Below are 13,549 nucleotides of genomic sequence, written 5' to 3'. Positions count from 1 at the left end.
AACTTTCTATAGCTTGTCTCACATAATTCTCGCAACATTATTATCACATTTTACAGATGAGAAAATGAAACTTAGAAAGGCTCAATAATTTGCCCAAGGCCAACCAGGTAGTGGTAGAACTAGAATTCATACCCACGCAGTCTGAATCCAGAGCCCATACTCTAAATCACTACACTGGCTTTTTTACCAATACAAATATTTTCAAAGTTTTGCAGTAGGAAAAAAAAAAAAAAAACTACTCTGAGATTTTAGAGTCAGAAGTACAACGCCAAATTAAAAATGCAGCAGAACAAGGGTAGTATGGATACTGGAAGACAACTAATAACAGTAATATATAGTAAAAAAAATAAAAAAAGCAAATTTAGGAACTTAGGAGTTTTAAATGCAGTCTTTCAAATCTTAATCTTTTATAATTTTAGAAAGAGCCAAAAGCTTTATATAAATGAAATAAATAGATCCTATATGTACTTTAGGATTCTATTTCAGGCTGCTTGTAATTCAGACACCAGAATCACAGAACCTAGGTTTGAGCTCTGTTTTTTTCAGTTTGTAAAATGAGAATAGTAATACCTATTCATAATATTGTAAGCTACCTTAATAATGTATACTGTAAAGCACTCTGTAGATGTCAGTTTAATTAGTATACAGTTCAGTTCTACTGTATCACCAAAGTTAAAACTGTTTTCTGTATATTTTTTTTAAAAAGTCCTATGATTTTGTAACTCCCAGAAGTTTGGGAAAATAATGATTATATACCACCTAAAATTAATTTACCCCTACTGTTTTTCATTTCTCTTTTCTCAACCCCACATTTTATTACAGGGTATCAAGACTATTAAATGTAATCTTGTTTACACTAATGCCAATTGATCCAGTAGCCTTCCAATCTGGTTAATAGTTCCTGTTTTGTATTGGCTGGAAGATTACAGAAACAGAATAGCCAAAACATTACACATACTTTAAATTAAATTAAATGTAAACAGCCTAAGAATGAAACGTAATACTGTTTCCCAAATGTCAAACTTCTAGACATCTCCATCATCCTGTTTGAAGTCAGTAATATTTTAAATCAATTATATCTGATTTTAAGGCTGAATTTCTTATCTATCCCTTAAAGTGAGTTTATCTTTTGGAATAATAAGCAAGAATGGTGGACATGGGGCAGTGAATCATTTGCATTTTGGCAGAAATTACGAACAATTATGCAACCAGCCTAAGGTGGTGACATAGCCTGAAAATAGTGGAGGCAGAATCAGAATCCAAGTTTTCTAACACCTTTCAGAGAGAGAAAGGCAGCGAGGAGAGGACAGATAGGGAGATCTCCTAACACAGAAGACCATTTTTAAGTAGGCCTTTACATAGGACCATTTTTACCTTGGCCCCCGACTAGATGGCCTTCGGTCTTGTGGGTTTTGCTTGGCTCACCGCATAATGGAACATGTGAAGAAGGCTAACTGGTAGCTTTGTGTTATATTGCAATTATCCGTGACATTCTACCAGCAGTTTTTCATATCATGTGGGGGCAGCCTGTACACCTGAAGCAAGATAAAACAATATTGGTTTAGTATTAGTACCCTGCATGGGAGACATTTTGGAGAAATAAAAATGTAAGGACCAATTTAGTACAGAGACATAGAGACAGCTGTCTGCATAAATGCCTCTCTCTTCTCCAGAGAGAAGAGTGTTTGCCATCTGCCAAACAGCGGTCTGAACTCAGTAAGGACATGTGCGGGGCCACAGCTGCACATTTTGAGGCTTGAGGCCAACCACACGGTCACTAAGGGCACAGGCTCTGGAGGCAGATGGACCTGCTTTCCTGTCCCAGCTCTGATAAAAACGATATTGGGGAGGATTTTTAACTTCTTTGAATCTTGGTGTCTTCACCAGTGGTAATAAGTACCTACCTCAGACTTGTCATAAAACATAGTGATTCTGTATACAGTGCCAAACCTGGCAAATATTCAACGTATACTAGGTTTTATTAAAATCCTAACCCCTTGACTATCTCTCCTGTGACTGAAGTTCAAAGTCAGTAGAAAAAAAAAAAAAGTAATGACCATAGGAAGCTCCTGCCTTTCAGATGAACACAGAAAATGAGTCAATTCCAAGTGAGTTTAATAGCATAGAACGCTTTCTCAAAACTCCATCAACATGACAAGCAGCAGCTGATCTAAAACCATCAGAAGACATATTTTTTCTTTTTCAGATTTCCATTAGCTTGCTTGTTATCCTATCAAGACTGTCAACCTTAACTGGTCAGTGGGCACTAAGGGAACATCTGCGGACTCAGACACTACTGGGCATACTCTATTTGCTCATGGTGCTTCCTCCCTTAAAACCTTATTAACATCCTTGCCCAAAGTTACTGGAGCCAGGTTATCATTCTTTACTCCTCTCATTTTATTTGCATCAGTATCTTTCTTGATGCAAGCAAGCATCTATTATTTTAAAGAAATATATCTTAGCCTCTTATTACTATTCCTCTTGTTGAAATCCAGTATCAGTTAGGGAAAATGAGAATCATTCTATGGAAATGGCAATAATTAATAGATATTATTTTCTCAGTATACATTCCCAAAAATCATTTAAGAATGTTTATGTTGGCACCACTAACCACTAACCCATGACAACTTATTAAAAATTCCTACTTTCTAAAGTATGTTTCATGAACTGGATTAAAATACATAACATGGCAGACTTTTTTTTTTTTTAAATAGCAGTTTGCCTATTTGTGATCATTACATTATTTGTAAATCCTTGTAAAATGTTGTAAAACTTGGAAAGATAAGCATCCCACACTGGATAACTACAGGAAGGCAGGAATGGTGCTGGTCTTGCTCACTGTTGCATTCCCAGCACACAGTCCAATGCCAGGCACATACAAGGCATTCAATGACTGACATACTTTAATCTTAGGCTATAAAAAGTACTTCTGTGTAAGTTTAGTAGAAATATCCCCCAAAGAAAAGCAGAGTGACTCAGCAAACTTATTCTGGAACTAAAAGGAAAAAAAAAAATGGAATTAATGGATGTAGTCTAGGCCCCTTTGGGGAGAAAGCAACAGATCATCTTGGAATTAACTAGAAAGGGAACAGTTGGGTGCAGCCTGAAATGCACCCAATTTTAGAAAAGCATACTACAAAAATATATTAATGTATGATTTCATGTATGAGATTCAAAAGCCAGCTCTCAAAATTGCAATTCTGGTTCTGCCATCACAGATGTTCCCAAAGAGAAGGGAGCCATCCAAAGAGGCCAGTGTTTACACCGACTACATTCCAATGATTTACTTTAAAATGTACACATGATGGGAAATTACAAAACCAAAGACAACATTTAGATGAATATACAAGTTTGTAAGACCAGAGCCACAAGTGGATCGAAGCTTAAGGAAATACTAAGACAAACACAGTGTCTGTAGACATTTTCAGTTAATAACACTTAATGAGGTCTAGGTCTACAGCTCAGGGCCAATGATTGTAGAAATGAGAGATGCTTCTCAGCTTCTGTCTGCTCCATTGGGAATGCTCTTTAGGAAGTGGGGAACATTTACAGTGAACCTAAAAAGTGTGGATGCTGGGGTTAATGTTTTTTCCTGGCCATCACATTAATCCTCAGCAGACTGTGAGGCAGAAATACTTACCAGTATTTTAGAGATGGTGAAACTCAGGCTGAAGGCAGTTAAGAACTTGTCTGAATTTACAGTTACTGAGAGGCAAAACCAGGATCCAAATCTAAGTTTGTCTTGTAAAGTCTTTCCAATAAACCTCACCTCCTAGTTATACTGAAAAGATTTAAATAAATATTGGTAAGTGGGAACATCTTTTGAAAGAGGTCATGAAAACACCCAACTGCTAAAATCTGTCACAATCCAGATAAATTATACCCAGGGCCCCTAAGATGAGATCGTATGGCAACCTTTAAGGAATCATGGATAACAGGTGATGGAAAAACATTTTCAAAAAGAACATGTAAGACCAGACTGGGAAGGGGCACACTCACTCTAACAGCCGGGGACCAAACTGCTTCTGCCTTTGCATCACCAGGGTCCAGCCCAGTGCCTCACATATGATGCTCAACACAAGTAGGCAACATGCTATCTTTACATACCTTAAGTAGATGCTGGATTAACCCTATTATAAATAGTTCCCAGGGGGAGAGAGCTCCAGTTACAAGAGGGTATACAAAAATGGAGACAGACTTCAAAGGGAAGTGAGAGCTTTCCGTTCTCTTTGCTGGAACAGCTCTCTGCCTCCGCCTAGGACTCAACCCTACACCACAATCCTTACTATGTGCCAGCTCTACAGTTGCACCCTAAGGCTTGCTACTCTTGAGAACAAAACACCACTAATAGCATTACTATGTGACAATGAATCCCACCTTCCAAATGACTTACAGATAACTACACAAAATAACCCATTAAGTTGGAAACTACATAAATTTGTGTCATTTTCCCTCATCTTAGTCTTTTTTTTCTAACAAAATAGGGTGAATTTGTTAGTAGCAACCTCACTTGATGGCGACCTCTGTATTTTCTAACAATTCTAAATTAGTGATCAAGTTAATGGCCGGCAAATTACTTTACATTTAAACTTCCTAAATTTCTCTTCCTCAATCAGTGCCAATACAACGTAAATTAAGCACAAAAGCTAACATCAAGTTTGTGGCATTCTCTGTAAAAACAGAAAAAAGTCAATGATTTTTAAGTAATGAAAAGGTAGTAATGTTGACACTTAGACTTGACCTGCCTCTTACATTACAGATTCAGAGTAACCACATTTCAGAATTAACTCCCTAGGGTGTTGGAGGTAACCTGAAGACTCTAACACGATGGCTCCACCATGCAGGGGACTACCAAATCCAGCCAGGTGTAGAGAGGCAGTGTTACTGACCAGGACCCAGCAGACAGGAGAGCTGCCGTGATAGGATTCTGCTGCCACCAAAAATATATAAAGGAAACAGGTGCCCTAACACACATACAAACCCAGTACCAGTGGCAGAAATAACACAAATACATTTCTCATGCAAAATAGGCTAAATGATAAATACTTGCATCATATAGACTGCTGAAAATTAACCTTTCTTTTTGGGGGTTACCACCATGACTATGTGGTTTCAACGGAGGTTAATATCACATGTTTAACTTCAACTCTGTAAAGCCAGGATGAAGCTAGCATAGAAAATACATTTTGGTAGAAATCTAGGTATGTGGAAGGTTGCTATGAAAAAATGAAAAGAGGAATGATAGAAGTATATTTTCTTTTATATACAAAAAATGAAGGCCGAAAATATGGTTTGTTGAAGTAGCTATCGACAAGATGTTAAAATTATTTTTCCTTTGCTTTGGTTAAAACAGCCTAGGAACGGCAATCAGTTCCCCTTCTATAAATAGCATAAAAACACAGTGACAGGACTACTTTTAGAACAGAATAAACAACTTCCAAGAAAAGAAATTAACTTTAAGTAAAATTAAACATTTTACCAATAACTAAAATTTTTAAAAAGGTAGCATCTTCATCCTAACATCTTGGGCATAACACACACCAATTAAAAAAATCAAATTTCTTTCACGATAGAATTACAGGTGTTAATGCAAAAGCTATGAAGTGAAATTACTTTAATTTTTTTTTTTAAATCCTAGCAATGAAAAATGAGTTTGAAAAATTGACATTTTCTACAATTCTACATATTGAAAAATAATAGACTAATACTTTTTTACAGAACACAATTCAAACTATTGTTGGCATTTCAATATATTCCTAAAGATGGTTAAAAGAACATTTAGTATACCAAAACTGGAACAGAGTTTATAATTCTCATTTACGGCTATGAAAAGGCAATCAACTTCTATTTAAAACTGTAACCAGTGATGAAATATACTTTGAAAACATAAACATTTGGTCTGACAATCTTTAATATTTGTTAAAAACAGTCTGATGTTTGTTGCTGATGGAAGTTATTTTAATCCAATGTGCAAAAAAAGTGCAGCTGTCTACTTCTTACTTGAAATACATAAGACCAACACTACTATTTACACACTTAAAAGATTTTGAATTTATTAATTTAAGTAAGCATACTGCATCTCCTTTATGGATAAATCATGTGCCCCAGAGCCCCAAAGCTTGATGACATTCTGTAAAGTTACACAAATGTATCTGAAGAAGTTATCTGTTCTTGTCCTAATTTTGATTCTAAATAAAAATCCAATTTCAAAATCAATTAAGATTTTAATCTAGGAAATCTTGGGATTGTTACACATGTAAAACACCTTATCTCTGAGAGCCTTTTCTATTCTTCTTACCACAGGTCCACTCACAAATCCCAGCTGGTGTGGACTGGCACTGCTCCAAATAAGAGGAACCTAAGAGCTTGGCTCCAAGACCCCCCACCATCCTGGTGGGTTTGCTTGGCCTTTAGGACGTGTGACTACAGCTTTTGGGTAGGTACAGGGCAATCAAGATTGAGGAAGAAACACTTCAGCAAAGCAACCATTATTTGTCCACAAAAACAGTGAAAAACAGTGATATAAAATTAACAAACCAAATATAAATCTAACGCCATTCTGCATTTCCAGAACTTTTTTTGTATTTGTGCAGTGTTCTTGGTCAACCACTCACCAATTTTCTGCGTCTATCTGAAGTACTTTTATTAAGTTATTAAAACTGCTCTTTTGACCATAAGTCACATAGAATTGTGATTAGGAAATCAATCTACTTATTACTCTGTGCAGGGCACCTGCTAGGGTGGTGAGTGTAAAGGAATTAAAAATGCAAGTCTCTCACTTCTAAACTGGACACAGGAGTTCTCAAATTAAAATAATTAAAAAAAAAAAAGGGAGAGGGGTGCTTACTGGCAACATTAATACTAGACACCAGACAAGACAGTGAAACGGTTTGGTCAGAACTGAGGAACACCATTTCCTTGAAAAGTCTTAAAAATACCTAACCAAGCACTGCCTGAAGTCCAGTGAGTACAATGTTCCATACGTTTCCACAAAAATATAGTAACTGGCATTCACTCATTATGATCCACGTCATCTCAGTCTCCACTTTCCAGGCAAAGTGTCCCTGTCCCACCACCTCTAGCTACAGGCTATCGTCTCCAGCTGCTGTTCTGCTTCCGCAGCCATCGCTGCCGCCTGCAACTGTTCTGTCTCGCTCTGGATGGCACTGGGGGTAACCTGCTTCCTTTCACTGTGCATATTGTTCTCATGCCTTTTCAGATCAGATGCCTTGGCAAATGCCTTGGTGCAGGAGCCACACACAAAAGGCTTTTCCCCTCTGTGTCTTCTTTCATGATCCTTGAGGTGAGACTTGTGTTTGAAGGCTTTGTCACACATGTGGCACGCAAACGGTCTTTCATTACTGTGAACTCTCTCATGCTTCTTTAAGTCTGGGGCACGGATAAATGATTTTCCACACACCTCACAACTATAGGGCTTATATCCCGTGTGGATTTTTAGGTGTTCTTTCAGGTGGGCCTGTGTGGTGAAACCTTTTGTGCACATTTCACAAACAAATGGCCTGTCCGCCGTGTGGAGTTTCTCATGCTTCCTCAATCTGCCTTCATCAGAAAACGTCTTCCCACATGCCTGGCAGGCAATCTGCTCCCGATGGTGACCATAAAGCAAATACTCAAACTTCATGTCACTGGCGGCTGTTGTCCAGCCTGGTGTCTGTTCATCTTTCACTTCACTCATCCCATCATTAAATGTTAAGGCTTGAGGGGTCTGGGACCCCAAGTCTTTTGATTCTGGGGTCTCCATGGATTCTACTTCCTGGCCGTAGCAATTGACCTTCCGAACTTCCTCACTCCCCAGCTCTTTCAGGATCGCTTCCTGAACCCTAAGCGTTGTGGTGGGCGACTTGCCGTCCTCCTGACTCGGGGGGGTGCCTTCTACTGTGTCATCAGAAGGACTGTCATCCTGATCCCCGATTTCCTCTACATCATCATCCTGGGTGTCAGCAGCATCTCCAATGGGGCGATTTATTTTGAGGCAATACTTACTTTTGGACTGACCATTGTTTTCATCGGGACTGGACACATCACGCTTCTGAGAACACAGTTTATCCAAAAATCGGATACCAAGAATCTGACCTGATGACATCATTAAGTTAACATCTTCTTTTTTCACGGAAATCTTTGCTGTGTACATGTAGTTCAGGACCTCTTCAAATATATCAGAACGAAGAAAATCTATTTCTATGACTGAAGAACTATCAACCTCAAGCTTCTTGAAAAGCTTTTTAAAGTAGGTGCTGCAGGCAGCAAGAACACATCTGTGTGCTCTGAATTTCACATCCTCAACCACAATAGCAATATCACAAAATTCTCCTTCCAGGCGTTGTTCATTTAGTGTTTTCAGAAACAGAGTTTTATGATCATCGTCATTATATTTAATGGTTTCAGACATACTGATGAAAAACTCCTACAGAAAAAAAAAAAAGAAAGTTTAGTAATTATAAATAGTACTTTTCCATACAGAGAACACAGTCACATTTTCATTTCCTGGTCAATCTATGGAACCTAACAATTTCAGAAAGTCAATGTTAAGAGTGGTCTTTGAATTTGGGTAGAAAAGACTGATCCCAACTCAATGATCTCCATATTGTTACTCCTATTCATCTTCAATTTACTAAGTATTTGCCTAGTTATATCCCAGGCATTGTTCTATGTGCTTTACATGTTTTAATTAATTTAATATTCAGGTAATTTCATGAGGTAGGTATCACTATCCCCATTTTATAGACAAAGTTAGAAATCTGCCCAATATTCTATAGCTATTTAGTGAAGAGCCGGGACTTAAATGCAGACAATCTGGCTGCAAAACCAGTGCTTCCTGACAACTAGAGATAATCGAATAACTCAAACTCAAGTTTTAAGAAACAGGTTCAAGGGAACGATCCTCTAGTCCTGTCTGTTGCACCTACTCTTATTCCATCTACTCTATGGAGGATTCAGCAAAATAATGAATTATGTTATACCTCCTTGACAGAAGGAACAAATTACTATTGCAGAACTAGAGAGGAACATTACTGCCAAAATATCCCATTGAGTGTTGTGTTCTAGTTTTTCCACAGCACTTTTGGGCCACTTCTAAATGAAGGTCAAGGTTTAATCTGACCTTAAGAGAATCAGATGACATTTGGGAAGTGGCTTTGTTCTCTCTAGATGCCAATCCACCTGCATCCAGATAAAAGTGCCATCAACACCAGATGTATGTACTTGATAAGTGCTGAGAGTATTTTATAAGCAAAAATTTGGAACTGGCATGAAAGATCTCTGTCATCATGTTAAAAAACTGGTCATCTTAAAGCATTCTCTATGTTTCCTTTTTAAAAACATTGTTTTACTTTTATTCGGCTAAGTATTTTCCCCCAAACAGAAGTGTTCATGCACAATCAGAATTGGTATATATATTTTAAAGCAAATGCCAAGTCATTTTCATCAAGATTTAATATCCAAAGTTATAGTTACCATGAACAACTCAGGCTATTATCTTAACGCCTTAAACGCCAAAATCTTCAGATCAGAGTAACTCTGATCAGGAGCACGCCAGACCTACAGAAGAAAGGACAAACAAGAATGAGGTAGGATCTTCCTGTATCCCAAATCCTAAACCAAGAATTGATTTTTTAAAAATAAACTTTCTTGTTCCCTCTCTTGTGCATTTTCAGATTGGGGAGAGGGGCAGGTAGGTGGCTGGTACATCAAGTGCAGTTCTGAACAGATATGGACTAGAATAGGTAAGGGCTGTAGCACTCGGGCATAAAGGGGCTGTGCCCTAGGAACTGGAAGGAGGGGCTGGAGAACCATTAAGGGATTTCTCCTCACACACTAAGCCCATATCCATATTTGTTCAGAGGTTGATGGCTACACAGATACAGAAAAAAACAAGTGCACCGTGCCCCCTACACCCATCCCATTTCCCCCTGGGTATGTTAGCCCTCTACATTTTTCTCTCGGCTCATACAAACCTATAAAAGTCTATACCTTTATAAATAAAGCTATAGAAGTACATAAACCCAACAGGTAACATGGGAGGAGAGGGAACAATGATTGCTTTTTCTTTCTGCACCTGTATGATGTATTAAAAGCACACACGTTTGTCTTTAAGACTGTATTTGAGCAATCCAGGTGTTTTTACCTCTATCCCTACAGGAAGGGTGAAAGAATTTTAGCTTTTTTGTGAGTTTTAACTCTTACCGGAAGAACTCCATCCTGCAGACCCATATCCTGAAAAACAAAAAGTTTCCTCTACTGAACAGTGACCACACAGATAAGTTGTTTGGTGTGGTAGGAGCAAAGGACTGGGCTGTAATAGTCTTAACACAAAAACCATGGAACAAGACTCCAACCTGGAGACCAACACCTTGAAACCCATAATAAGCTCCTTCTAAAGAAAAGTGAACACACAGAGCTGCCCAGCGTAGAAGCGGGATGTCTCATCTCAAGTTTGAGATTAGGCAACATTTCCAAAAGATGATTCTGACTTGATCATTCTACGTGTTTCTGCCTCTCTATTCCCTAGAAGCACCCAGGCCTGTAATCATCCAGAGACTAGGCAGCCCAGGCAAAAACCTTACACTGTGACACTTACTACTGTTGTCACTAACTCGTCCTAGGGCTTGTGGGATAAAAGTGCATGGGACCAGAGAGAGGAGTGGCCTTAGAGTAACTATGACAACATATCAATGTGTTGTTGTTGTTGTTTTGGCTAGTGTGTACTTGGCCACCCACCCCTCTCCCCTCTCTCTCTCAAAATGTATGAGACCTGGAAGGGAGACCATGTGTGTCCAACGCCTCCTCCTCCCCGCCCCGCCCCCCTTGCCATTGAGATGTCCAATTGCTAAGTTCAGGTGAGTCAAAACTGGAAGACAGCTGTTGCCAGCATCTGTGTAGGCAGGTGTAGGAAAAGACGTACCCCCAACACCACCTTCATAATAAGGCTGCCCCTTCCTAATTGCTCTCCAAACTGCGGGCGCGCTGAGCCGCGTTACAGTGCGGGGAGCCGGGCTTCCCGCAAAGCCAAAAACTTACATAAGCAGCTGCAGCCGCCTCCCCTGCCCCGGGCAGCCCGACAATGGCGGCTGCACGACTTCCTTGTTGCAAGCTTGCAACTTCGGAGTGGGGAGGAAGCACGGAGCCAAGCGCAGACCCAAAAAGCCTTCAAGGCATATGGAGTCCTCGCTCTCAATTTCTTTGGGCCAGGGAGGTGGGGAGTGGAGGAGGCCGTTTGCACTCCTTCCCAGACAAAAGCTCCCAGCCTGGGAGCCAGGTGGTGAAAGGGCCACTTTCCCTTTCATAATCAGACGTCGAGCGCAGGCTGGGGACCGCGGCTCGGAGCGCGCAAGGAGGGACTGCGGCCCGCGGCGGCCCCGGCGGCGCGACGAGCGGGAGCGGGCGTGCGGCCGGCTCCGCAGCCCCGCGCCGCGCCGCGCCCCGCTCCGCCCGCGAGCCCGGAGCTCGCGCCCCGCGCACTCCCCGGCCAGCTCGCGCCGGGCCCTCCCCCGCCCTCCCGCGGCCGGGGGCGGGGGCGGCGCGCGGCCGGCTAACCCAAGCTCCGCGGGCGCACCCGGGAGTACGTGCGCTGGGGTCCCGGCCCCCTCCTCCGCCGGCGGCTGGGGGCGGCGCGGCGGGGCCTGCGGCTCGGAGGGGCGGCGCCCGGCGGGCCGCGCTCCGCGCTGGGTTCGGGCCGTCCCCACCCCCACCGCGGTGCACTGCGGCGGTGCGAGCGGGGGCGGCCATGAACTCGGCCGCCGAGGCTCTGCGAGCGCGCGCGCGGGGCCGCCGCCGCCTGGCCGCTCCCCGAGCCCGCTCGCCGGCCCGCGCGGCCCCCAGGACGCCCCGGCCCCACGCCCAGCCCTAGCCCACGCCCGTCCCCGCTCGCACCGCGCCGCGCCGCTGGCGGCCGCCGCACATCCTGGAGCTGGCTAGTGCCCCAGAGCTCGGCGAGAACGCGCGTCTTCCGGGCCGCCCCGCCAGCCGCCGGCCGCCCCCGCGCCCGCCTTGCGGACGGCCCCAGCCCCTTCCGCACCCTGGCCCGCCCTTACCTGCAGCCTGGCACAGCCACAGACACTGCCGTGGGTTCCCCGCGCTCGCTAGCAAACGCAGGCCGGGACGGGATGGGCTCGGGGCGCGGGGGCACGGTGGGTGGCAGTGTGTTTTGGATTTTTTTTGGAGTTTGGGGAGGGGGCGGGGTGGGGGAAATCGTGCACGTCCCTGATGGTAGCAGCCCTCCTCCTGCACGAGCACAGAATGTCTAGCCGGCCGTGAACACCCCCACCGCCCCCCCCTTCCCGTGCATGCGCGGTGCGGGCTGGGGGGAAGGCGCGCCGCCGGCTTGCGCAGGCACGGAACCCGACCGGGTCTCTAAGTGGGCGAGCAAAGAAAGGGTTAATCCGGGCCCTTGCCGACGCTTTCGTTGGAGACTACGGGGCCGCCCCCGGAGGGCCCTGGCCTGCGCACGCGCGCGCACGCGCGCGGCTTGGGGCGCGCGGAGCCCGCGCGCGGGAGAATGAGTGGGCGGGGCAAGGGCGGGGCCTCAGGAGCTAGGGAACTTAAGCACGAGCGCTGCTCGCGGGCACCCGCCCCGCCTCAAGCTCTCTCCCGCTTTGGTTCTCGGGCTCCCGTCCGCGCCCGGCGCCGGCGCAGCACCGGGGACGCGGGAGCCAGCGCTCCCGTGCGTGTGCATGTGCGTGGGCTAGAGCCGCCCCCGGGCGCGCGCAGGCCGGGCGCTGAGGCTGCGGGGCTCTGCCGCGTCTCGGAGCGGGCGCCCCGGCCACCTTCGCCCTCCGCGCATACCGGCCAACACCGGGAGGCGCGCCCGCGGGTCTGCAGTCTTGCCTCTTGCCGCCGGCACATTGAGTTTGTTGGGGAGTGGACGGTTCACAATAAACATTTGCAGAAAAAAATGGAAAAAGTGACGTCTTCAATTTGTAGTGTAAAGCGCAACCCCAGTTGCCCAGCAGAAAGGGATCACCCATAGGGCTTTGGAGCTAGTAGGTCCGCGCCCAGACACTCCAAGGAAAAGTCCAGGGGCTGGAGGCGGCGACCCGTCCGTGGCAGTGTAGACCCCGGACTCGATTCGGAGAGCTCTGATAACGGCTCTGTCCTTACATCCCTGCTCAGCGCTAGTAATGGCTCCGTTGCTGTTGAACCACGTCGCCTTCCCTCTGACGCGGCGGCTGTGCCTGTGTCTGGCTCGGGAGCTGGGAAGTCCCTCCCGCTCCCGCGTTTTCTGCTCACCGAGATGCAGGAGGCCGGACAGCAATGCCGCGCCGCCTTAGAGTCGCTCCTGTTGCTTTATCTCAAACGCGAACAGTGTTTCCCCGAAACGCGTAATTTAATATCTAAAAATTAGAGCAGAAGCGTCCTCCTGGGCTTATTGAAGATGACATAAGATAATGCTTGCAACAGGCACCTAAGTAAACATTTGGGAAATAATATGATGATTGAATGTATTAATTTTCTAAAGGAAGTTCTATATGGCCTCAGTTGATTTTGTAATATTAATCGACTTTGGTTTAACGTTCCCCAAGGCGACTTT

The 13,549-nt window shown here is 44.3% G+C and overlaps 1 protein-coding gene across 7 annotated transcripts; it reads right to left on the bottom strand.

Annotated features, from left to right (window-relative positions):
- Nucleotides 1-6,030: 6,030 nt before the first annotated feature.
- On the bottom strand, nucleotides 6,031-12,441 carry ZBTB14 (zinc finger and BTB domain containing 14). 7 transcript variants are annotated; one of them, XM_054461086.2, is made up of 4 exons: nucleotides 12,054-12,398; nucleotides 10,207-10,236; nucleotides 9,478-9,561; nucleotides 6,031-8,428 (listed from the first exon to the last, which is right to left on the bottom strand). In XM_054461086.2, exons 3-4 carry the CDS (start codon nucleotides 9,478-9,480, stop codon nucleotides 7,082-7,084), a joined length of 1,350 nt encoding a protein of 449 aa, XP_054317061.1. In that variant the 5' UTR covers nucleotides 9,481-9,561; nucleotides 10,207-10,236; nucleotides 12,054-12,398; the 3' UTR covers nucleotides 6,031-7,081. The 7 variants fall into 7 exon arrangements, with proteins under 7 accessions (XP_054317061.1, XP_054317065.1, XP_063509516.1 ...); XM_054461090.2 differs by lacking the exon at nucleotides 12,054-12,398 and adding an exon at nucleotides 11,893-11,989; XM_063653446.1 differs by lacking the exon at nucleotides 12,054-12,398 and adding an exon at nucleotides 11,557-11,643.
- Nucleotides 12,442-13,549: the final 1,108 nt, after the last annotated feature.

Source organism: Pongo pygmaeus, chromosome 17, assembly GCF_028885625.2.
Source record: "Pongo pygmaeus isolate AG05252 chromosome 17, NHGRI_mPonPyg2-v2.0_pri, whole genome shotgun sequence".
NCBI lineage: Eukaryota > Metazoa > Chordata > Mammalia > Primates > Hominidae > Pongo > Pongo pygmaeus.
Note: the sequence above shows the minus strand (reverse complement) of the source record. Positions and strands in the feature narration are given on the sequence as shown.